This window comes from Pteropus alecto, unplaced genomic scaffold, assembly GCF_000325575.1.
Source record: "Pteropus alecto unplaced genomic scaffold, ASM32557v1 scaffold223, whole genome shotgun sequence".
Classification (NCBI taxonomy): domain Eukaryota; kingdom Metazoa; phylum Chordata; class Mammalia; order Chiroptera; family Pteropodidae; genus Pteropus; species Pteropus alecto.
In genome coordinates, this window is record NW_006434441.1 from 854,958 (window position 1) to 882,187 (window position 27,230).

The 27,230-nt window shown below is 39.8% G+C and overlaps 1 protein-coding gene across 1 annotated transcript in view; it reads right to left on the bottom strand.

Moving 5' to 3' along the window:
* The window catches only part of VWA3B (von Willebrand factor A domain containing 3B), a 136,800-nt gene that overhangs the window by 50,935 nt on the left and 58,635 nt on the right, over positions 1–27,230 (bottom strand). The window contains 6 exon segments of the mRNA XM_025045043.1: positions 7,462–7,644; positions 10,801–10,899; positions 12,139–12,270; positions 13,315–13,453; positions 15,700–15,854; positions 20,636–20,832. Coding sequence (XP_024900811.1) covers positions 7,462–7,644; positions 10,801–10,899; positions 12,139–12,270; positions 13,315–13,453; positions 15,700–15,854; positions 20,636–20,832 — 905 coding nt within the window.

Consider the following 27,230-nt stretch of genomic DNA (forward strand, 5'->3'; position numbering starts at 1 on the left):
ATCTATATCTTTATATTAATATCACAGTTTTTTGATTACTAAAGCTTTATAAGTCTTGAAATCAGGTAGTGTTAGTCATCAACTTTCTTTTTCTCTTCCAAATCCTTTGAACTTCATAGAGTCAGTTTGTAAATTTTTACAAAAAAAGCCTGCTGGCATTTTGATTGGGATTTCGATGAGTCTACAGATCGACTGAAAGAGAATAGATATATTAATATTGCTGTGTCTTCTGACCCATAAATAAGAAATGTCAGCAGCAATGTTTTGTAATTTTCAGTATACAGGCCTTCCATATATTGTGATAGATTTGTTCCTACATATTTCATATTTTTGATGTGATTGTAAATGATTTTATTTCAATTTTTCATTGTCTTTTGTAAATATGTAGAAACGAAATTCATGTTTGTTTGTTAACCTTGCATCCTACAATCTTGCTAAATTCACTTATTAGTTTTAGTAGCTTTTTTTGTATATCCCACTGAATTTTCTACATAGATAAACATGTTGAATGAAAATACAGTTTCACTGCATTATTTCCAATCTATATGCCTTCCCCCACCCACCCTCCCACACCCTGTTTTCTTGTACTAACTAGAACCTCCCTTACACTGTTAAACAGGCATGGCAAAAGCAAACATCCTTTCATTTTCTTGCTGTTAGGGAAAAGCATACACTCTTTTACCATTAAAGTATGATGTTAGGTGTAGATTTTTCACAGATGCCATTTAGCAGATTGAGGAAGTCTGTTCTGGTCGTACTTCACTAACAGTCTCTATTAGAAATGCATGTTGGATTTTGTCAAGGCATTTTCTGCGTAAAGTTAAATGACTACAAAGTTTTTTTAGTATGCTAATATGGTTAATTGCCCCAATTATATATATTTTTATTTATATTTTTTACAAATTCTGTTGAGAATTTTTGCATCTATGTACATGAGGGATATTAGCCTATAATTTTTTTACAATGTGTTTGTGAGGTTTTAGTATCAGGTTAGTGTTAGCCTCATAGAATGAGTTGGGAAGTATTCCCTCCTTTCAATTTTCTGGAAGAGTTTGTATAGAATTGATAATATTTTCTCCTTTAAATAATTGATACAAATCAGCAGTAAGTCATCTGGTGCTGGAGTCTTCTTTGCAAAAATGTTTTTAAGTACAAATTCAATTTGTTGAATAGATGTAGGGTTGTCAAGTTATTTATTTCTTCTTGAGAGAGTTTTTGGTAATTTGTGTCTTTTGAGTAATTTATCATTTAATCTTAGATGTTAAATTTATTATTATTTTTTGCATTACCAGTAAATTGTCTTTGTCTTTTTAAAATTAAACTTTTATTTTCAGATAACTGTAGATTCACATGCATTTGTAATAAATAACATAAAGCCCATATACTCTTCACCCACTTTCCTCTGCTAGTAATACCTTGAAATCAATAATATAATATCATAACAAGAATAATAAAGTTGATCAACCCACCAGTCTTATTCCAATGTCCTCAGTTTTACCTGTCTTAGTTTGTGTGTTTATTTAGTTGTATATAGTGTTCTCACCTGTGTAGGTCTGTACATCCACCATCAGTCAAAATACAGAGCAGCAGTTTCATCTTCACAAGAGGGCTCGTGTTGCTCTTCTACAACCATAGCCGCCTCCCTCCACCCTTCCCACATCCTTCCTAAACCTTAGCAACCACTAATCCGTTCTCTATTTATAAAAATTTGTCATTTCAAAAATGTCATACAAGTGGAATCATATAGTATCTGAGTTTTAGGGACTGGCTTTTTCCTTCAGCATAATTACCTGGAAAATCATACAAGATGTTGCATGTATCAATGATTCATTCCTTTTATTACTGAGTAATACTCCAGGATATGGACATACAACAATTGGTTTAACCAGTCATCTGTTTAAGGACACCTGGGTTGTTTTTGGTTTCTGTCTAACACAAACAAAGCAGCTATGAACATTCAAATACAGGCTTTTATGTGAATATAAGTTTTCACTCTCTGAAACATGCCTAAAAGAATAAGTATTGAGCCATACAGTAATTAAATATTAGTTGTTAAGAAAACTGCCAAACTTCTCTAGAATGGCTGTGACACTTTACATTGCCACCAGCAATGTATTAAGTTTCTCCTCATCCTTGCCAGCACTAAATTTTGTCACAATTTTTTATTTCAGCCATTCTAATTTTTTATTTTAGCCATACCTCATGGCAGTTTAATTTGTATTTCCCTAATGGCTAATGATGTAGAACATCTTTTCATATGTTTACTTGCTATCTGTATATCCTCTTCAGTGAAATGCATGTGCATGTGTTTTGTCTTATTTTCTGATTGGATGGTTTGGTTTTTACTGTTGAGTTTTGAGAGTTCTTCATACAGTCTAGATTCTAGGCCTTTTTCAGATATGTTGTTTGTAGATATATTCTCCAGGTCTGTAGCCTGTCTTTCCATCCTTTTAACAGGCTCTTGCACACACAAAAAAAGGTTTTAATTTAATGAGACCCAATTTATCAATATTTTCTTTCATGAATCATGCTTTTGGTGTCAAGACTAAATATTCTTTGCCTAGCCTAAGGTCCTCAAGACTTTTTCCCATATTTCTTTTTATAAGTTTTATAGTTTCATGTTTTACATTAAATTCATGATCCATTTTGAGTTAATATTGCATGAAGGGAGAGATACAGGTTGAGCTTTATTATCTTGCCTATGAATGTCCAAATGCTCCAACCACTTGTTGAAAAGTCTCTCCTTCTTCCACTGAATTGTTTTTACATCTTTGTCAAAAATCAGTTTGGCATACCATGTGAGTGTATTTCTGGATTCTACATTATCGTCCATTGGTCTATATGTCTATTCCTCTCCCGAAGCCATACTGTCTTAATACAGCTACAGAGTAAGCTTTATTCCCAGTTTATTCTTCTTTGTCAAGATTGTTTAAGCTTTTCTAGGTCCTATGTCTTGCCATATAAAATTTAACTATATCTATAAACAACTTTTCTGTGATTTTGATAGAAATTAAATTAAATCTATAGATCAAATAAGGGGGGAACTGACATCTCTAATATGTTGTGTCTTTGATTTCTTACTTCTGCATTTTTAAAGTTTCAGCATAAAAACCCTGTACATATTTTAAAGTATATACCTAAGTATTTCATTTTCTTTCAAGCAATTATAAATGATATTGACTATTCAATTTTGACTTCTGCAAGTTCATTGTTACTTTATCAAAATGTGATTAAATTTTATGTAGTGATCTTATAACCAGTGACCTTGCTGAACTAACTTAATAGCTTGACAAAGTTTTTTGGTGTGGATCTCTTGGGGTTCCTATGTAAACAATACATTACCTGAAAAAGTGACAGTTCTATTTCTTCCTTTCCAATTTGTATGCTTTTTATTTCTTTTGTTGTCTTGTTGCCATGGGTAAAGCTTCTGGTAATATTCTGAGTGAGAGTGATTAGAATGGATGCCCATTTCTTTCTTGATCTTAGGAGGAAATTAATCAATCTTTAACTATTAAGTATGACTTTAGCTGTAGGTGTTAGGATGACATACGATGAAAAAGTTGCCCTCTATTCTTATGTTGCCAAGAGTTTTTATCATAAATGGGTGTTGGATTTGGTCAAGGTTTTTTTCTGCACAATTGATGTAGCCATATGTTTTCTCTTCTTTAGCCTGTTGATATGCTGGATTACATTCATTGATTTTCTAACGTTTAACCAGCCTTGTGTATCCAAAATAAATCCCCCTTGGTCATGAAGTATAATTCTTTTAATGTATGGCTGGATTCAGATTACTAATATTTTATTGAGGCTTTTTGCATCTCTGTTTATGAGGGAGATTGGTATGTAGATTTCTTTCTTTTTATACTGTCTATCTGGTTTGGGAGCCTCGTAAAATGCATTATGAAGTGATTCCTCTTATTTCTTGAAATAAATCAGTTTAGTTATTCTTTGATTATTTAGTAAAATTCCCCACAGAGCCATCTCAGTCTGGGTATCTCTTTTTCAGAAGTTTAAAAATTATGAATGTAATTTATTTAATGATTTTAGTGCTATTCACATGGTCCATTTTATCTTGGTTGAGTTTTGGTAGTTTGTGGGTTTTGTGGGAGTGATCCGTTTTTTCTAAGTTATCAACTTTATGAATGCAAAGTTGTCCATTGTGTTTATTATCTTTTTAATGACTCCAAGATCTATTGTGATGTCCTCTATTTCATTTCTGATATTAGTCCTTTGTGAATGCTCATTTTGTCTTTGTCAGCCTTCCAAAGGTTTTATCAGTTCTTAAGGTTTTTTTCTCCAAAGGAAGAGGTTTTTGTCTCACTAATTTTCTCTATTATTTTTCTATTTTTCAATTTCATTGATTTATGCTCTTTTATTCATTGTTTCCTTCCCCCTGCTTGCTTTGGGTCTATTTTTCTCTTCTTGCTCTAGTTTCTTGGGGCAGAAACTCAGACTGTTGATTAAATACCTTTCCTTGTTTCCAACATAAGCATTTAGGGCTATAAACGTTACTCCCAATGCTATTTTAACTTCATCCTCCATAGTTTGATATATGGTGTTTTTGTTTTCATTCGGTTTTAAATATTTTTTATTTCCTTTGAGACTTCCTCTTTGACCTCTGAATTATTTAGGGCTCTGTTGTTTAAATTCCATGTGTTTAGACATTTTCCTGCTGCCTTTCCATTATTAATGTCCAGTTTGATTCCACCATGGTCAGAGAACAAACTCTATGTGATTTCAATTATTTTAAATTAGTTCAGATTTGTTGTAATGCCTAGTGGGGTTTAGAGAATCAGCTTTCCACTCAGTCCTACTGATGATTCCAGCAGAGAACTCAGAGCATCACCATCTGCTTCCACCACGTGGGGAATGGAAGTTCGGCTCTCTGGTCAGCTACACGAATACCACTCAGCTGGGGGATCAGATCATCGTCACTTATTTCCATGGGGCAGGGGAGCGGCGTGGAAGACCAGCTTCTTGCTCAGCTCCATTGAACTCCCAGGGAAAGGGGTGTGGTTGTTCCCTTGATGTATGGGTGGAGTAGGGCAGATAGTGCCAAAAAGTTTACTATGTTTAGGCCAACATTTTCCTGGTCCTTTGGCTAGGGGAAACAGACTTTTCTTGAATGATTTTTTTTTTGTCTGTGCCTTTTAAAGATGAGGTTGGAGGCTTCTGTTGTACCCTATCTAGGATACACGGGAAACAGTAACAAAATCCAGAGGAGTCACTGCCATGTCATTCCTTAAGTCCAGAGGTCTCCAGGCATCCCACCTACTTTTTTTCCATCATTCAGAGTCTTCTTATGCTTATTTGTTGTGTTATGTCCAGGACTTTTTAGCCAAGACGGAGGACCTAGGAGGAATGGAGCTACTCTGTTATTGCTGGGACTAGACATCCCTCCAGCAATTTATCTTATAATTAGACTTAGAAAACAAGGAAAAAAACTTAAATATTTACCCATGCAGTTACCAAATCCTTTGCATTTTATTCTTTAATGTCAATCTGTATTTCCACGCGGTATGATTTTCCTTCTGCCTAAAGTACTCCCTTTAACATTTCTTGTACTACAAGTTTGTTGGTGATGAATTTTTTGTTTTATATATATTTAAAAGTCTTTATTTCACATTTCTTTTCAAAAGATATTTTCACTGTGTATAGATTCTACAATGACAGTCTTTTTCTTTCAACTTTAAAAATGTCACTCTACCGTGTTTTCTCTTGCATTTTTTTCTGATAAGAAACTGGCTGCCTTCCTTGACTGTGTTCCTCTGCAGAATAAGTTTTCTTGCTCCCTATTTTAAGATTTCTCTTTGTCACTGCTTCTGAGAAGTTCAATTCTGATGTGACTTGGTGTGGTTTTCTTCATGTTTCTTATGCTTGGGATTCATTGACTTTTTGATCTACAGGTTTACAGTTTTAATCTAATTTGGAAAATTTCTGGCCACTGTTGCTTCAATGACAAATTTATTAAGCTACTTGAAAATTTTCTACAGCTTGTTGATGCCTGGCTTTTTGTTTGTTTTGGTTTGGATTCTCTTTCTTCTCTTTGTCACATTTTGGATAGTTTCTATGGTGCCTTGCAGTTCACCAATCTTTTGTTCTGCACTGTCTGATCTGTTCATCAGATTCCATGCATTCTTCATCTCATACATCATAGTTTACACCTCCAGAAGTTTGATTTGTATCTCACTTGTTATCTTCTATGTCTCTCCCTAACTTTTGGAGCATATCAAATACAATTGCAATAACTTTTAATGTGCTCACACTAACATCTGAGGCAGTTATATGTATGTTTTAATTTTTCTATTTGAATTTTTTCCTCATTATAGGTCTGTATTTTCATGCTTCTTTGCATACCTGGTATTATTTGGTTGGATGCCAGAAAATTTCAGGTTTACTTTGTTAGGTGGTGGATATTTTTGCTTTCCTATAATTATTCTTAAGGTTTGTTCAGGGATGCAGTTAAGTTCCTTGGCAACAGTTTGATCCTTTTAGGTCTTCCATTTAAGATTTTCTAGGCAGAACTGTAGCCATATTAGGTTGTTCCCAGTACTGAGGTAAGACCCTTCTGCATACTCTACCCAATGCCTATGGGATTATAAGGTTTCTAGTCTAGCTTATGGGAGTAGTCACTATTCCCAGCTCTGAGTGAGCTCAGAGCACACTTCCCTGCAACCCTCTGGAATGATCCAAGCCTAGATTCCAGTAGTTCCCTCACATGTAAGCACTGATCAGTACCCTGACTTGTCCTGGATTTAAAGTCACCTTGCAGGACAGACAATAAGATGAAAAACACATTCACTAGAAGGGCACTCTTGAAATGCATAGCCTCAGGCCAAGACTGGAGGATTAGAGAAAAGAATCTGATTTCCTTTCTCTCATTAGCTCATTAGAAAAAACTGCTTTATCAGAGGGTCACATGGTTATTATATAGTCTAAGAAGACAGGACACAATACACTATCACCTGGATTTTTTGAAAGTTTCTTACAAATGTCTATAAATGGCAGTGGTTAACAAATGCCATATATGGACCTCCTGAGAGGCATGTTAAAAATACAGATTCCTGAATTTTGGCCAAATGTTGATAACTGTAGACTTTGACTGATGAGTACATGGGGGTACATATACTCTTCCACTTTTGTATATATTTGAAACTTTCCACCATAAAAAAGCTTAGAAGAAAAACAAAATATATTAAGATTTTTGGGTCTCTAGGCCTAAAGCCCAATTTATAGCTCTGAAGTGGGACCCAGGAATCTGCATTTTCACAAATGTCCTAGCTCAGGTGGTCATTTGACCACATTTTGAGAAACACTGGTACACTCATTTCTAAGTGATTCACTTGCTCAACTTAATTGTCTGTGTGGCTATTGTTTTTACAACTAACGTACTTGTCCATGGGCCTCCAGCCTCAAACGTTCAATTAAGCAAACATTATTCTCAGTTTATCAAGCTCTTACCTGAACAGGCTCTATAGGACAGGGATCTTTGAAGCCAAAATTGTAAGAACGAAACTCTCCTCCAGTCAAGGAAGCAAGCTCTTTCAAAAAGCCATTTGCAATCTCATCATTGTAACTGAAGGAGATGGTGTAAATAGGAATTTTCTGAAAAATCTTGACTTGGTCTATCACCATTTCAGGTGGCTGAAATGATAAATTTTGAGGGAGGGAATGGGAGATGAGAAGAGAGAAGAGAACAAAAAAATAAGATGTAAAAACCCTTAGTGTTTACTACAGATAGTGAAATCCTCAACTTGTAATTCCCTACATAGAAGTGAGTGGCTTCTTTGAAAGGTGTCAATCCAATTCAGGGAGCAAAGCCAATACTACCAGACAGCGAGAGACCAATATCACAGCCCTTTCCCTCTGTGGGGTCACAGTTTGGTGGGGAAAACGATCAGAGAGAAAGATTTGGCTAACCAATAACTCAGCTTTCGGGGCACCGAAGCTTAGAGTCCATACTCTTAAGTACTAGGCTATGCATAGAGCATTTAAAGTACTGGAGTCGGAAGCCATGAGTAGAACATCCTGACAACCAGGATTCTGCAGAGTGGGGCGCTGGACCTTGATGTGGCTTCCTAAGATCATCACAAAAAGAGCAGTCTCCAGCCTCAGACAGCCATTGTCAATGTGCCTCCCATGGAGTGAATGAAGGGCCATTAAGTGTCCTTCTGTGTTCTGGGCACTCTGTTGGGGTATAATATCCTGGTCAGTCCTCACAACCGTCTTGTGAATTAGTTCTGGAAAGACTGTGCCTTCTCAATACCCTGAGAGCAGGAGTGTCACCAGTGCATCCCCTCCGGAAGCTCTTTGCCAGTATCTATCAAAACATATGCCTTTTGACTGAGTCTACTTCTTAGATATACTCATGTACAAGATACTATATGTGCACAGTTACTTGTGCAACATTGTCTATAACAGAAAGATAGAAAACAATCAAAATGTCCATCTACAGAATGAATGGCTAAATAGCTGTGTGATGGAATAGTAGGCAGCTATCAAAGCTGAGGAGGCATTTTATGAAATGATATTAAGCAACCTCCAAGTTATATTGTTTTATTATTAAAGGTTAGAATTTTGTGTGTAACTTGCTACCATTTGTATATTTTAAAAGGAGATACACACACACACACACACACACACACACATATCTGCTTGCAAACAAACTATCTCTGAAAGAAGATACAAGGAACTGGTAATATACGTTGCCTCTTCATGAGTAAACAGAAGATGGGAGGGAGAATTTTCCCTATATAGCCTTTTGTACCTTTGTAATTTGTACAATGAAAATGTATTACTACCCTAAAATTAAATAAAAATTTAGTTTTTAAGACAGAAGTTTCATGAAATCTATATAATGGAATATGATGCAGTCATTAAGAATGTTTCCGAAACATTTCTCATGAAACAAACCTTATGCATATGAGATTTTTTTAAAAAGCAAACACAAAATTGAATTATGAATGATTTAAGTTTTCTTCTTCCTTATGTTTGTACACTTGTCTAGATTTTATAAATTGCAATAAACTCAGTAAGAGTTTATTAAATAGAAAAAGACCCCTTGTCCAGATGACTTTCAAATTAGAATCTCCAGCCCACATCCGCCCCAAATGCCAGCCTCAGATTTCTGGGGCTTCTGACATCTGTGGACTGCAGGTGCTCAAGCCCAGCTTCCCCCACCAGCAACCTCCAAACCTGCTCCTTCTTTGAATTTAAACAAGTTAATAACATAATCATTATAACCAAAAATCAGTCATCTTGACCCCTTTTTCTCCCTTGCTCCCACCTCTTCTCATGCTGCCCTCTTTCCCCTGCCAAATTGGTCACCAAGTCCTTGGAGGCTACTTCTATTATCTCATCTCTGAAGAGTTTTCTTGTCTCCATTTCTGTTGCTGCTATCCAAGGTGGGCCCTTACCAGATCTAGTCTTTCCCTGGCACTAAGGAGGCAGAGTTATAAAATACAGATGTATGAGACCATCTGCTTCTTGGAGAGTCCCCACTGTGGGGAAGCCTGCTCTTTCCATGTGGTATTCAAGGACCTCACAGTCTCCCCCAGCCTAGCCTTCGAGCCTCTGCCCTGACACTTCTCCATCATTGCCCTGCTCTCAGGCTGTTTCTCAGAGCAGCTTCTCTGTTCCTTCTGCCCAGGATACCAGTAATCGCCTCTGTTTGGAAAATTCTTTCTCCCCGTTCCAGACACAGCTGAAATGTTCCCTCCTCAGTGGAAACGGCCTGTCATCTCTCCTTCATGCACAGCAGAATTCATCACTCTGTGCTCTGAAACATCTCATGGCATAAGCAAGCCCACTCCCCACATCATGTGAGAGTTAACCATATATCTAGCACATTCTCCAATGTCACCTTCCCTAAGGCAGGGATATTATTCACCTCTGTAGCCTCAAACCTTGACACCACACACAGAACATGAGCAGGGCACAATACATTGCTTCCACAGAGAAAGTACTGTGAGATTGGTAAAAAAAAATCATTCCGAATAAAATTTCATTTTACATAGAATTTGTCTGTCATAATAAATCTAATGCTGCAGTAAAATCCAATTGCTTTGCTGTTTAAGCCCTAAACCGTTGGACACAGAATATATTTTATACTAATTGCCTAGCAGTCTTCACAAGCAAACACCTCACGATGAAGGAAACAAGTTGGTACTAATTCACTTTGGCAGTTAATTCACATTGTACTGGCCTGCAAGTCTGTGTATTTATATAATGCTCAGTGCATTAGTTTTCCATTCACAAAGCTCAAAAGAAGATGAACAGACACCACCAAAACTTTTCAAATATTTTCCAGTCAGGCTAAACAAAACAAAGAACATTCCACTAGAAAGGCCTGCTTTTGTTTAAATGATTACTAAGTTAAAATTAGGGGTAAAACCAAGGACGTTGTGCAGTGACATGTTTAGATTCAGAATCTCCAAAGGAAAAAAATCAAAAAGAGTCTTCTCACTCTTAGTCTATAATAAAATATAAACCAGTCTTCATTGGAAGGCGGAGATCTCCTTACATGGGGTTGGTTTCCAGGCCTGCAGGCATGTGTCACACTAACCAGATGACATTCATGGTCACATAAATTCTCCTCAGTGTTTCAGGGGAGAAACAAAGGGATTCCTCTGTATATTTTCTCACTTCAGTTCTGGGTCCCTCAGCCAAGGAAATATCTCCCAACGGCTTTTTGACAGCAACTGAAAGTTCCCCCAAACCATTCTGGTCCCCAAAACCATTCTCAGCATTGACTTTCAGAACACTGGTGAGTTCCTCTTTGTCCCCAACTTTGATAAGTACCTGATCGGGTCTGCCATCTGTCAGAAGGTAGATGGCTTGTGTTTCTTTATCAGCAAAAGCAAGCTGCAAGGCGTTTAGAGTGTTTGTGGAACTTCCAATCTATAGGGAAGACAGAGAAAGAGAAGCCAAGCACACACTTGAATCTCAAAAAAGACCTCAAACAAGTGTTATTTATTTTCTGCTTCCCCCAAAAAAAGTACTTGTGAAATAAAAGGTAAATTAACATTATATTGAGATAATAATTTAAGCCCAGTAATTCCAGGAAGCCAAACCTTGGTGTGCCATGAGCCTCTGACGGTCTCAGGAAGCCAAGACTATGGACTTCCTGTCCTGATGGCAGAGCTCTTCATGCAATTTTATCTTTGTGTATTTCTGTGTGAAGCACTAACTCAGTTACTGCTCGCTCAGCTGTCAGCACAGCTTAACCACGCAGCCTGAGTACACCCTGGCAGGGATCAGGTTTGTGTCAAACCAGGATTGACTCGTGACACCCAGAATTCGGCAGACACGAAGGTGATATCACTAGCTATCTGCATGTATAGCAAAGAAACTGCAAATTTTAAAAACTCCTACTGCAGTTTCTGCTCAGAGATGCAGAGCACTGGCAAGAATGTTACTCTGAAACTCACGATAAAAAGAAAGCCAGCAAGTCAGCAAGCACGTAACTGCTATTACACCCATCGGAGTGCTCAGGTCACGGGGTAACCAACTGGCCCCAAATATGGGGGAGACGGGCACCTGCAGAATCTGGCGTAATGCAAGTGATGGCTTCCTGGGCAGGACATAGCCAGACACTCATAAGGAGAGTTTGGCTGGGGTAACTGGTGAACTGGTAGAGGCCGCCCAGGTGTACACTGGTGACAGGTAAAAGCCCGGAGACCACGACTAGAAAGGAGTCTGCATTCTCTCCAAGGCTTTGCCACCACAGGCCCCACAGGGCGCTCACAGAAAAGAGGGAGAGTCCCAGGGAGTCCCCTTCATGATGCAGGACAGTGAGAGAGCAACACATACATCTCCACAGAGGCCCTTCCTGTCTCCCCTGCAAAACAAAAGCCTTAATCTGTGTGTGGTGGGGAAGAGGGGAGAAGGCTTGAACATGGCGCCCTTAGGGACAGCTGGGGAAAGAAAAAGGGAAAAGCAAAGCCTCCACACCTGTGGGAGGAGCAGTTAAAACACTAAGGGGAGTGGATTAATGTAACCTTTGTAAACAAATGAGCTTCTGTGTGAAGCTACCACCATGCTTGGGGCTCAGAGCACTTCCTCAAGAATTTCTCTGCCATGACAACCTCAGCAGGCGATCAAGTCAAACTGCTTCTCCCAGACCCCCTTCCATCTTACCTTAATGTCTCTCACCCATGACTGAGCCCCTTTCAAATTATCTTCATCAATTTCAACAAGTTTTTCCTGCCAAGCAACTGCTTGAGCATCAAACTGCACAAAATTGAATTTCTTTTTATATTTCAGCTGTTCCTATAAGAGACAATTATTATTTAACCATAAAACCACTCAAATGAAAGAAAATTTTATGACAGGTGATGTTTTGATAAATTTAAATCACTATGATATGTTTTCAGTCTAGAAGCTAAAAATTACATTCAATAGAGAAAGTCTTTTCTAGTACAAAAGGCATTTAAGTAAAATTTACACACAGTTTGGATACTAAATCTTAACAAGTGTAAATATGTATAAGTATATATTATATATATCACATATACATATAAGTTTATATATATAATGACATTAATGTCTTTAATGCTGATATTGATGGTATACCAAATATGCACACTAAATCCAACATGCTTAAAGGAAAGGAAACCCAACACAGTGTCACATTTAGGTCACCCTCGTTTTGGTGAGGCCATTATTCCGTTACATATCTATTCACTTGCCTTCCAAGAGCCCATATTTCTCCAGCAGAGGTCTACCAAATTAGAAGCTGTGTTTTGTAGTTGTCAACACTCCCCACGATTATTTTCTGTGGTTAATACTCACATCAGCACCACCGGCGATCCCCGCTTCTGGGTGTGGAAACTCGAAGTTAGGAAATGTGGGCCGTGGCTTCAGGACCCACAACTCAGAGGCAGCACAGGTGCAGTAAGAAGGGGACACTCCTAATCACCAGCCTGCCCCCCTCCCACACCTCAGTGCTGGGGCCAGGGCACACAGCACCCTCATAAATGCTGAAGTTCACATTCAAACGCTGAGCTGATACATATCTGGCAAACCATGGAAGTGTGTGCACACAGCAGACTTCAGAAGAAAGAAAACCTGAAGCAATGGACAGAGAAATTCCCTAAGCAATGCATGAGTTAATAGAAGGGATCTGCTGAAGAGAGCTCTGCTTTCAAAGGAGAACTGAAGGTTCTCTAACGGCAGGAGGGAGCTTTCCCCTAAATGGCTTTCCTGTGGACTTCTGTGTGCAAAACTCGCCTGTGCCTCTCCCTTGACCATGGTGGAGATGTACCCATGATACACACAGGCCCACAAATGCATGAACTGATGGCTCCATCTAACCTGTATGAACTGGATAATCTTGTCCTTCACGAAGACCAATTTGTCTTTCATTGAGTGAGACGTATCAACAAGGACATAGATGCAATCGTTCCGCACTCTTCCAAAAAGGATTTGACTCCCATCCTGTAGCCATTTAATCCTAGGCAGGAAATAGGTTGCAAGTGAATGGATAAAGCCAATGGCAACAAGAGCATCTTCCTAAGAACTGAATGATACGTGTATGGAGGCCAGGTCTGTTTTGTATTGTTTACACACAATCTTCTGTGAGTCGATTACTCACTTTCAGGGGTTTCTGTGGAAAATCCTATATTTAGGCTGGCTGTCTCATCAGCCCCCCTCCACTGTCCATCATCAATCTAAGTAAAACAAAACTAGGAAAATCAATAGGACAGAAAAATCAATTCAGTACTGGGTTTTGAAGCCAAAAGTAAATTACCGCCAGTCATCTGAGAGTATGAAGCCCTCAGCCCTGACTCAGGCCATTTGCTCTCCCAGCCCTGTTGAATGCAGTCTAGCCAGTGATGCCAGCACATTTCTGAAGCTTATGGACAGTATCAAGCAACCCCAGCTCCCTATAACAACCAAGCATCAGGTGGCTGTATGAACAGGACTGCTTCTGGGATCAAGGCTCAGGCTCCCATGACAGGATGTAAATTAAGTGTGTGGCTACATGCAAAGCCTGAGGAAGGAGGAAGTGCAGAGGAAAAAATTATTTGAAACTGAGTTGAGTTCTGCAAGGCCTAGACAACTTGAATTTGTAGGACAAATACAGAGGATTGAATGAAATGAAATACGACATATCAAAATTTGTGAGAGGTGGCTAAAGTGGCAATCAGAAGAAAATTTATAAAATTAAATGCTTATATTAGAAAGAAAGAAAAGTCTCAAATAGGTGATCTAAGCATTCATCTTAAGAAACTTAAACCCAAAGTAAGGAGGAAAAAGGAAACAAAAAGATGAGAGTAAAAACAATGACATAGAAAGAAAACCCTATAGAGAAAAAAAATAAAACCAAAAGTTGGTTCTTTGAAAAGATGGATAAAATGGACAATCTCTAGCCAAGCTGATTAGAAAATGAAGATGACATAAATTACCAACATAATTTCTATGTGCATTTAAAGAAATTGAATACATAGTTAAAAACTTTCTGACAAAGAAAAACTCCAGGCTTCAGTGATGAATTCTACAAACATTTAAGGGAGAGATGATACCAGTTTGCCACAAAGTCTTCTGGGAAATAGAGGAGAGAAAACTTCGCAGAGAGCCTTGACACCTGGTGGGAGGAGGGGGTCAAACAGACCCAGCAGCTGCCAGGTAGAGTATCTTTTAAACAGCATCCTTTTTCCCAGAGCTGAAATCCAAATTACTCTCCCCAAAAGTCAACTGTAAAAGTATATACAAAGGAGACTCCAGATACAAAGCTTACTTTATCTGAGTGATTCATTACTGGCTGGGTTCTGAGAAGCTGGGGCTCTGGAAAGTTAATATGGTGGCAGACAAGGCTGTGCATCTTGTGGCTTTGTAACAGAAAACACACAAGGAGGGAGGGAATTCTCATTTCCAAGTGGCTACTGCAGGCTGGGTACTAGCCTAGACTCATTAGATTTAGTATCTCACCTAATCCATAGAATATATTGATAAATGGCACTATTATTCCCACTGTATAAATGAGGAAGTTGATACACAAAAACACTAACTAACTTGTCTCAGGTCACACAGCAAGTGGCAGAGCTGGATTAGAATCCATTTCTATCTGACCTCAGAGCCCATGCACCTAAATGGATTTGGTCTTTGTGGTCTAAAGCTGTCCCCTGGCATCAGGAGGTAAAAGCATGAAGGTAGATCATCCTCATGGGGCCAAAGTTGAAGTCACAGTGTTAGTACACCAGATTCATTAGCATCACCACACTTTATGAAACAGCAGAGTTGAGAGGGATCACATGAAGTTATTTTTAGCTGATTTCTAAACTACATACATACATATATATATTCTTGCATTGTATTCAAATATTTCACATTGTAAAAGCTGTCCTGAAATGTAATATTCGAGAGTACAGAAGACAGGTGTAATACAGCCTCAATATACCAGTGGCCCACAAGAAATGTAAGACATGGGCAGCAGCCTTCTCCTTAGCTACCCCAATGATACACAACCTTTGTTTGTTGTTTTCAAGAGTCTGCACTGGCACCAAGGCAGCTTGGAACCTGAACACAAACAGCACCCTCTGTTATTAACAAAGAGGCCATTGGCAGACCATCAGGTGGCAAACTTAACTTAATACGCTTATTGGCCATTTCTCTTGGTTAAGCTTTTACCAAGAGGTCAAGCAGACTTGAATTTCAAGAGAGACTAGATCATTTGTACCCTCCCATAAACACACCAACCTCCTCTGGATCTGGGCCAGGACTGCGTGAATCCTCTCACTGTACCATGTGCACTTCTCCTTGGTGATGCAGACATGGACCAAGCTCCCATCCTTCCAAGGAGCGTGGATAAATCTGCTACAGTATTTTGCATGGACTGTTTTCTTTTTGGTCTCCTAAGGAAAGGGCAAAGAACAGAAGCCATTCAGAAACCATACAAAGAAGAAAAGTCTCCAGATGGCATCTCCATCTCTGCCTTATTTACTCAGCCCTTAGCACGCACTCCCATGGTAAATTCATTCAACTGTCGGTTCGACCAAATGTGACCTATTTGTGCTAGACGTCACAAATGATGCTCAGAAAGAAATGCACAATCCCATCTGTACCCCAGAGAAGATAGTGTATCCAGTGGGTAACACCTAGACAATGAGTGTGGATGAAAACAAGGTCTGAGGATGGCACTTTCGCATTTAGGCATTTAGAGGTTGGGGATATGGGAAAGAAGTAACAAAGAAGGTTGAGAAAAAATAGCAGTGAGGTAGGAAGAAACACAGGACAGGTATTTTCTGCAAGTAAAAAAACTTCAAGGAAGTAACCAACTATATCAAATGTTGATACTAGGCCAACTAAGAAAGAGACTGAGAATCAACACCTGGATTTAGCTATTCAGGTATGAGTGGGTTTTGGTGGAGGGGGGCCTTTGCCTGACTAGAGTGTGTTCAACAGAACATGGGGAAACCACAGAATTTTAGAGGGGGAATGTGGAGTTAAATTCTAAAGAGGAGAAGAGAAACGAGGCTAATGAGGTACAGACAGAGGCAACAGGAGGTCAAACGCTGTATTTTTAATATGGGAGAAATAACACTATGTTTGCATGCTGATGGGAAAGGTCTGGAGATGAGGGCAATATTGATGATGTGGAATAGAAAAGGGAGAAAGAACAAGTGAGGGACCAAATGGGTATCAGTGCACACATGGAGGTGCTGGCCTTGGACAGAAGCTAGGACAGTATAGCCATCCTAGAAGAAATAAGAGTAGAACATACAGGTGCAGATGATGGGAGATTTGTAAGATGGAGGCAGGTGTTCGTAGATGTTCACTTCCACATTCAGTGAAATAGAAGGCAAGGTCACCTGCTGACAGAGAGCATGGAGGTGAAGGTGTTGAAGTTTGAAGAGGAAGAAGAAGGTAGACATCTTGCAAAATGAGAGTCTGAGTGGATTGGGCGAGCACAGTGAGATTATAGGGCACCACAAAGTTAGAAGTTAGAAGTCATGGATTTAAAGTGAAACCAAGCATTGTGACTGTGTGTTTTTCTCCAGTTTCTTCCACTGCAGTCAACTGCACAGGTATAAAGCAGAAAAGGCAGTAAGTTGAGATTTAACCAGGGTTGAGATTTTGCCAGAGGAGTGCAATAATGTGAGAGAAAACATAGTTGAGGACATACGAGAAGGACTGAGGATAGAGGAGACAGAGAAAAGGTGATAGAAACAAATTCTACATCCCAGCAGGGTTGAAAGATTGGTGGAAGTAATGACCTAAAAAAAGTGGTCAGATTGTGGATCTTTGGAATCGATGAAGTGGGTTATGATTACAAGACCAAGGGTATGCCTACAACAGGAAGGGGAGACATGGAGTGGAGGAGAAAGTTGTTGGAGGATGTCGGAGAAACGAAAGATCAGGGTAAGGGATGTGCCATCCTCATGTGACTGACATCACTAAGACTTAAAACAGTTGAAGCCAGTGACAGTGAGCCAGAAGTTTACTGTCGGAGGCTTCACAAAGGATTGACAGAGGTGACCTGGGGCTCAGTAGGTGACAGCCACAGGAGGTGTAGTGGGTGGTACTTTCTGATGACATAGGAAGAGGGTGGGAGAAGGATCAAGAAACAGCAAAGAAGAGCAAGGAAGCCACCTCTGGGCCACAGGATGCTGGGAGAAAAACCAGGGTTCTCAAGAGAGAGAACCGACAAGCAAGTGAAGGAAACATCTCAGAGCACCTGAGGTTCTAGGGGGATTGCTTATGACTTCTAGCTCTGGAGTGCATGGTACAGGGCTTCTAGGAGTCAGGGAGGAATAGAGGAGGAGGCTTGGAAGGGAGGTCCGAGCCACTCAGGGATGAGATTTAGGGGTCTGGCGGTGACTGGTGAGAATAGGGCTGAGGGCACGAAGAGACTGGCCCTGCTGTGGCCCAGGCAGTGGAGAGAGAACCACTGCTTCACCTCAGAGCAAAGATGGAAGGAGAAGGATGTCCACTCTCTCATTCTCACCCCGTTCCCGGGGATAGCACCCAAGAGAGTTCTCCCTACTCTCAACCCCATCACATGGAATCTCCCAGCTGTGCCTTGGGCACTCCCAACTAGAAAGTTATGTGAATACAGATGTCAGGCAGGAGAGTGTCAAAATGATAAAGAAAAGCACAGTGTGAGAGCAAAGCAGAGCTGAGTTCAACCTTGGATAGCAGGTGAGTTGCCTAACCTCTCTGAGGCCCTAAGACTTTTTCTCATGAGAGCACCAATATTCATCTTTTATCTAAAGCACATGGGCATTCCATAAATGTCTATTTCTGATTCACCATGTTTGCAATAACGGGAAGGAGGAAGGTAATGTCTACTGGGCGTCTCCTGAGCGCCAGGCACTGTACTCAGATATGCATTTTTTAATTTGGACTTTAACACCACTCACATTACAGATATGAGAGTGAGACTCAAACAAGTCAAATTATTTGCTCACTAGTCCATAATTAGTAACGGGTAGAAATAGCATTCACACCCAGGTCTTCTCATTCCAAATCTGGTGCACGTTCCACCAAACCACACTGCCTAGTACATAGTAAAGGCTCAATAAATATTTGTTAGAGGAATAAATAGTGAGACTAGCGTGGCTTTTTGAACATCAGGGCTGGCTTTGTACACAAGCAGCATAAATAACCATGAATAAGACTTCATGGGTGCCCCAAAATATTAAGTTACTAGATGTTGCCTAAAATGCCCTAATTAGAAATATATTTTTGTCTCCTCCTCCCACCTGGTCGTTTATCTTAGAAATGCTACACAGCAAGGCCTTTTTTGTCATAGATGTAGAGTTTCCTAGATCCATACCTACCAACCAGTTTTTAGAGTTAAAAGGTTAGGGAGTCCTAGACAGTGGGAGGGATCTTGACCTATTTCACAGCCTCAGTTTCTCCCTACCTTATATACATCACAATTTTAGTCATAAATCCAGTTTCAGATATGTGGCCCCAAATAGTAAAAAAATGGTCCCCTTTTCATCATTGTGAAAGAGGGCAGCTGTACTATATACTTCTCAACTTTCAGTGTATTATTATTTGTTAGCACAAGAAATTTGAAGTGAAATTTCCCATTTGTAAGCCTGATTTGTCAAATTGCCCCCATAAAATTTCATTTAAAACTGTCAAGAAAGAACAAAGAGAAAATCAGTATTAGAGATAAGCCTGAGTGTACCACCACACTGTCACAGTAAGCTATGTTCAAATGGACAGGGATTCATATCTTTCAGTATCCAGGGCCTAATGCATTTTAAAAATAAAAATTTAGTTATGAATAATTTTCTGAACTAATGACATATCTGAATAATGTCCACAAAATCAGAAGACTGTACTGGGCCAGGAAACGAACAAATGAGATTTCCCTGTAATGCAGCAATTATTCTGTGTCCCAGTGTCTGCACCAGGAAACAAGTCTTACGTCAGTGCTGCATTTTTCTAATTCAATTTTTATATTTTCTTCCTTGTAGTTTTGTCAACACATGGCAGTGAGAGAGCAAAAACACAACATCATGTGGCTGTTATACTCCAAAGGAAAGAGCCCTTCCCCAGAGGATAAGGAGCCCTGTGGCCAGATAGCCCAAGGAGTGTCGGAGACTGGGTTTTCACCTCTGAATTGACAGACATCTCAGTGGCAATCTTGACATTGAATCAGAGCCTTAGGGAATATGTAAAGCTGCCTGCATTTGAAAAAGACCTTGACTTCCTCTCCCAGTTGTTTGCTCTGTTGCTGGCATTTCAGCTTTCACTTCACAGTGTGTAACTGGGCCTTTACTATCTTCTAAAAGAGATTTCTTTCAGTTTTACAAATTTAGAATATTTCTCAGCCCAATTTTTTGTTTCATATTGTGACACATTTTAGTCTTTCCAGAATTCTAAACTAGTCTTTCCATAATTCTAAGCTCTGAAAGTCTTCCGTGTCCTGTTCTACACATCAATGTTTCTTGAAGTGTGACCCTTGGATCAGTAGCTTCGCTTCATCTAGGCATTGTTATCAATGCAGATTCTTGGCAGCCCCCTCAAACCCATTGGCTCCTGCACTAAAGTTTAGGAGCCACTGCAACAGGTCATTATCCTTCCGTTGTGAGCCAGTCGAGAAGCTGTATTCCTTTTGGACCCACTGGCACCATGAAACTACAGCTTTCAAAAGTTTTCCAACCCTTCTAGGGCTGTAACCCCTTAGAGAATCTGATTTTATATTTACTATGAATCCACAAAATACAGGCTGGCAGTCCTTAGACTGATGTATCTTTAAGACAGTGACAATATAAGAGGACCCTAGAAATGTCTGCTTGGGGCATATTCACCAGCAATTTCTCTCTTCCATTCAACATCAGGGCTTAAAGGGCTTCTCTTCTGACACACTGTTGAATAATTCTAAGAGTCATAATGCCTGAATTTCTACGAGCCCAGCTCCTGGCTTATGGATAATTATTGTATGATTCACTTATCTCTAGAAACCATTCTCAGACTAAATCCCCACTCCCATAAGCACAACTCAGAGCCACGGATGGTGAGAAGCAGAGGGGCACCCTTCTACGTGAAAACCCCATTCAGTTTCCTCTATGCTACCTTCAACCTTGGTCCTGCCCTGGGCTCTGGTCTCAGGAAGGCCACACCCACCCAGGGCACTGAGGGAAGGCCATAGCCCTGCAGGATGCTCGTCACTTACCGCATTTGTCTGCGTGGACTCATTCTCAGGTTTGGTTTTTATATCAACAACTCCGTCAGCGTGGCGGAAGGAGCACTCAGCAAGAACATCATAAAATGACAGTTTCTGGGCTTTTAAGCCATATTTCTGCAGCCACTTCTTGGAGTCCCAGGTGTCTTCTAGATTTGATTCGTTCGGAACAGAGGTGGCTCCAGATTCTGTTTTTGGAATCACAGCTCATCAGCCATCCATATCACACAAACCATTTGTATTTCACCCCACCTCAGTATTTACCAAGCAGAAACTGTTCTCTGTTAAACCACATTCTTTTCAGGAAGTACACATTCCAAAGCAAGACTGGTAGAGAGCTGGGTCACAAGACTAGAAGGCAGAAATCTGATGCTTTTCACCCCACAGTCCCCTCTGTCTAAGTTGACTGGCACCATGCACAGGTGGAGATGGCCAACAGATCAAAGCTGTGTGTCGTGAGAGACTGAAACTTGGGGTCAGAAGCTCTGGGTTCAATTTCTGCCTCCATCACTTACTAGCTTGGGTTAGTCACTCCACTTAACCTCCCCGAGCGTCAGCAGAATTCTTCGCCCGCAGATGGCATCTGCTGGGTCTTCCTAGATGTGTTGGAGTAATTCAAGGGGAAAAGTCATGTGGAAGTGCTTTGTAACAAGCAGGGAGAAGTTGGGGCATGTAACCTGCACTGAGGTGGGAATGAATCAACCCTGGAAGGCTGGCAGGCTGCCTCCCAGAGCTTCCCTGTTAACTTGATGGATTTATCCTGACTCAGAGCCTGGTCCTCAACTCTGCAGGTTCAGAATCTTCACATGTCAGTTCTGGCCCCAGGAGTTGATCTATGGCAATTCACCTTAGTCAGATTCACAGGATAAAGTATAACCCAGAAGGCCAACTGCCCAAATATCCCCAGCCTTAGGAACAGACCCTTGGTGTTTTCCAAAGCTTTCCTGTCCTCCCTAAGTGGTAGGAGGTATTATGCTGTATGAGCAGAAAAAAACACAAAAGCCAGCTATCATACAAGCAGAAAAGTATTTATCTTGGTGGCTCAAAACTCTTGCTGCCATCTGAGAGAGACCAGGGTATCTGAGGGAGGGAGATGGGCACCAAGAAGGCAAGCAGATCTGAAGCTGAGGAGGAGGAGGCATGGGTAGCTGGAACTGACTTGTACTGGCCCATGAGAGCTGACGGCACCTCTCCTGCCAGCCCCATGCTCAGTGGTAGCATATCGCTGGGGGAGCGGGGGGGTGAAATTGACCATGCTGGGAGTATTCACAGAATTTAGAAATCAGCAAATATTACAAATCGGGGCTTTTTTAATTCCAGAGAGTGGATCAGTAAACATTTATCTGCATGCCTGCTGGAAGGAAGGCAGAAGGGACCCTGAGCTTTCAGCCCCACAGAAGGGACAGCACAGCACTAGAAGGACCGAGAGGTGCTGGGCAGAGGTGGGTTTTTATTGAGCGTACTACTGAGTATTAGGTCCACCAGCTCTACAGAGTTTATTTCCACTTAGATCTGTGGTTCTAACTCTGCACACTGGAATCCTCTGAGGAGTTATAAAAATACTGATGCCTGGGCCCCACTCATTAGATTCTGTTTTAATTGGTCTGGACACTGGGATTTTTCAAAGCTTTCCAGATGATTATACCATGCATACAAACTTTGCACTTGGGGTAAGACGAAAAGAGCTTTCTAAATTATGAGTTGGTGATCCCATCGGTTATGCTTCCACCAGACACAGAGTCAAGTCAAATTATACTTTTAATTAAAAAGTACTGCTCACTATTAGGGAACAAAAATATGACCCATACTTGCCCATTACTATATTTAAGGGAATATATAATTAGAATAAGATTTGGAGACATAAAACACTTTAGAGCCAACTGCTCTCAATAATAGGTAAAGTATCTGTCCATTAATTCTATATGTGAGCCATGTCCTCAAATATTAATAGAACACTTTTTAAATAACACATTCTGAAATCTATTGGAGCTGGAATACCTTAAGAATACCTTGTTTTTGGCTTTTGAACTTTAAACCAACCTGGCATGGAAAGCCCCTTTAGGTACCATCCGCAATACCAGCACTTGGTTTCTATGTGACTCGCAAAGTGTCCTCTCACCCTATGCAGGGAGCTCCGATCAGAGTCTTCCCAGAGCTTCTGATGCCCAAGTTTCCTCTGCACATTCACCTGCATCATAGGGAAGCAGGACAAAGAGGACGGAGTCATTTCATCTGTGGAATCAGCCTCTTGAGAAATTCTTTGGGTGGCCACTTTGTCTGATGATTGTTAATTACATTCTGAGTCTCTGTCGCCTTTGTTCCTACTTTATTATCGCCTCCCTTTTTTCTGATCAGTAGGTGTAGAAGAAAGTAAATTTTTCATTCAATGATTTCCACAGCAACACACATACTGTCACATCCTGCTCTGTTTTCGGTTGCCTTTTTTTAAAAAGCCCTTTATCAATGATAAATTCCAGCTTACCATAAAATAACTTCCTGAAAAAAAAATTCAAACCAATTTTAACAAGATTGTTTAAAGAATCTAACTTCTGACTCCTTCTAGCTTCATCAAGGATCAGGCAGGGCAGTTTAGGGCACGACTCAGACTCTAATCACCCTCCAAAAAGGGGGCTGGGAGGAGACCCCAAAGCAACCCGAACTTCATGCAAAAACAGCCTAAGTGCTCCACAGCTGAAGACAGTAAAAGAGGAAGTCTTTTCACTTTCAGTGTGTATTGTACCAATTAGTAGCTGAGCCAAATTTTGCCCAGTGGGTCAGTGGGAAGGGCCTTGTCAGGTCATCAGAGTCACTTGCTGAGGAGTTTTTTCCATTTCTCTGCAGTTGTCTTAACAAGAGCCTTACACAAATTCTCACCTCCAGAGCCCAGCATAATAAATACCTCCATTTATTAGAGATGTGAGCTCACAGCTCATCCTGGTTATACTGATTTCTTTTCCATGTGTTACATTGCTAAGGAGTTTCTGTCAGTTACAACAAGAGGAAAACATGGCAGACCACACCTATGCCACAGAATTACCTGGCATGGTCTTCTCCGTCCTAGTTAGCAATCTCGGAACATGTTTTAATGAGTAAGACCTACTGGCCAATGCTTTTGAAACATCACTGCTGCAGCCAAGGCCAAATGACAAATTGAGCACAGTGTATCAGTGTCCACTGATACCCTCAGGGTACAGTTCCTGAGAGTCTCATAGCCACCAAGGGTTCACTACCACCACAACTGCCTGTCCCACAGTGATGAATGGTCTCACGTGTCTACTTGGCTGGGCCACACTACACAGATACTTGGTCAAACATTATACTAAACATTTTTGTGAAGGTGTTTTTTAGCTGAGATTAACATTCAAGTCCATAGGCTTTGAGTAAAGTAGATTGTCCGCCTTACCACGAGTGGGCTTCCCCGCTCAGTTGAAAGACTACAGAGAAAAAAGACTGACCTTCCCTGAGGAAGAGGGGATTCTGTCAGCAGTCAGCCCGTGGACCTGGACGACAATGCCAGCCCTTCCCTGGGTCTGCAGCCTGCAGCCTGCTCTGCAGATTGTGCCAACCCACGCATTCATGTGAGTCATTTCTCTCTGTGTCAGCAGTCAGCCCATGGACCTGGATGACAATGCCACCCTTCCCGGGGTCTGCAGCCTGCAGCCTGCTCTGCAGATTGTGAACCTGCCAACCCACGCATTCATGTGAGTCATTTCTCTCTCTGCCTCTGTCTCTATACACGCACACACACATCCTATTGGTTCTGTTTCTCTGAAGAACCCCGAATAACACAGCCATTTTCCTCCACTGAAAGTAACTTGTCCAGTGCCTCATTCCTGCCATGCCAGGCCCATGTGACTTTTAAGGGAAGCACCACCAGCTAACGAACAGACTAGAGCCCTATATGGAGCCAACCTCAGAGAGCATCAGGGTCAACATTTCCCACGCTGTGTTCCACAAACATATGTCCACTGTATGGGAGTTGACATAACTCAGAAAGAGGGTTCCTTCGCAAAAAGTTTGGGGAGCTTGAAGCTAAACAGTTTCAACAGGTTCTTTATCATAGGACTTACTCGAGCCTTTGACAGAGGACACAGCAGTGGGGCCGCCATAAGCAGAGGCATAAATGGCATTTCCTAAAGTTAGTTAGTCCCAGACCCTCTCCACACAGAACATTTTGGAGGGCTTACATTTGATAGATGACAGTTTGGTACACACTGCCCAACATTTCTGTTATCACAGGTACCATAAGATACTAATCCAGCCCTTGCCTGCCACAAGGGAACTGGCATGGGAAATGGATGCTGTGAAATTAGTTGAAAAGGAAAAGGTTCAGGAGATGTCTGACAGAAAGAAAGAAAAAATATTATTCTACAAGTAGGAAGAATGTTTAAACTACATCACATGCAACTGGCCACTGAGGAATAAGGAGCAATAGGTTAGTGACAAACCTGCACAAAGGCTGAGAGGAAACCACTAGTGGAGCACAGACTACAAGAGAAGAATTTTGAAAACCACATTTTCATGTATCTACATCTAAAATGACATTTAAAATAAGCCGAAAATAGTTCAGGGTCAGTGACGTAGGAAGAATATTACACCTCAGGCAACTATTTCTTTAAAAATAGTGTGACCTGGCTAAATAAACAAGTCAATTCAAGATGTTTCGTATAAAGTGAAAAAATCAAGATTGAGAACTGAGAAAAGAATAAATGGACTTTGAGAACTTTAGATTAAGAACCTGAAATTCATGTCACAGGGAGAATGGGAACTCTGCAACAGAGTGGGAATACTGGAATTAAACCAAGACAGAAATCTGAATCTGTTCCCTTCAGAAATTAAAATATTTGCCACTTTTTTGATCTTGCATCACCATCACCAAGGTATTTTTTTTTTCACTTTTAGTCAGCATATTTATTTCTTGTATTCTTTAAAAAATTGTTGAGATATAATTCACATTCTATAAAATTCACCCTTTTAAAGTGTACCATTCTGTGGTTTTTGGTTTATTTACATGGTTGTGCAACCATCACCACTATTTAATGCCAGCACATCTTCATCTTTTGAAAGAACTAACTTTTGGTTTCTTTTATTTTTGCTATTATTTTTCTATTCTCTATTTCATTTATTATTCTCTAATTTGTATTATTTCCTTCATTCCACATGCTTTCAGTTCAGTGTCTTCTTATTCTAATTTCTCAAGGTAGAAGGTTAGTTTATTAGAGTTCTTTTTTTTCTTTTTTAATATAGGTGTTTACAGCTATAAATTACTTTGTACAAACTGCTTTAGCTGCATTGCCTAAATTTTGACAAATTAAGTTTTTGGTTTTAATTTACCTCAAAGTATTTTCTAGTTTTCTTTTTGATTTCTTTCACCTATTTTTATTTAGGAGTATGTTGTTAATATACACATATTTGTCAGTTTCAAAAAAAAAAATCCTTGTTACTGATATTCAGTTTCATCCATTGAGGTTAGAGAACATATTTTGTATTATTTCAATCGTTTTAAATTTATTGTTGTGGTCTAACATATGATCTCTTCTGGAGAATAACCAGTGTGCATTTGAGAAGAATACATACTCTACTGCTGTTACATGGAGTATTCCATAGATATCTATTTGGTGTAGTTCATTTGTTGTGTTGTGAAAGTTTTCCATTTCATTATTGATCTTCTCCCTAATTATTCCATTCATTATTGAAAGTGAGATACTGAAGTCTTCGACAATTATTATTGAACTATTTCTCCTTTCAATCAGACAGTTTTTGCACCATACATTTTGAGGATCTATTTTTAGGTGCATATATATTTATAATTGTTATAACTTCTTAGTAAACTGACACTTTCATTATCATCAAATGTCCCTCTTGCAAAAAATGTTGTCTTAAAGTCTATTTTGTTTAAAATTAGTATAGCCACTCCAGCTCTTCAATTGTTTCTAACTGTATGGTATATTATTTCCATCCTTTACTTTTATTCTATTGCATCTTTCAGTCTAAAATGTGTCTTTTATAGAGAGCATATTGCTGGATTATGTTTTTTTAAAATGCATCCTGCATATCTCTGCTGTTTTATTGAAGTATTCGATCCATTTTTATGTAATATAATAAATAATATGGCAGGATTTACACATGTCATTTTTCTATATGTCTTAAATCTTTTTTCATTCCTCTATCACTGCCTTCTTTTGTGTTAAAAAGATATTTTCTAGGATACTGCTTTAATTCTCTTGGCATACATATATAATATTTAGTTACATATATTTAGTTATATATATAAGTATATATATTTAGTTATTTTTCTTAGTGGCTTCCCTCAGGATTACAATTAACATTTTATCACAACCCAGCTGGGATTAATACCAAATTAATTTTAATACTACACAAAAGCTTTACACCTTCACATGCTACCACCCTAGTCCCAGATGCCATAATCTCTCATCTATTCCAACATCGTAACTCTCTTCCCTCATCTTTGCTTGGTCCTTCCCTTCCAATCTGCTTCCCACTCAGTAGCCAAAATGATTATTTTTCTAAATGCAAATCTGATTTTATCATTCCCTTGCTTAAAATCTTCCAATGGCTTCCTGCT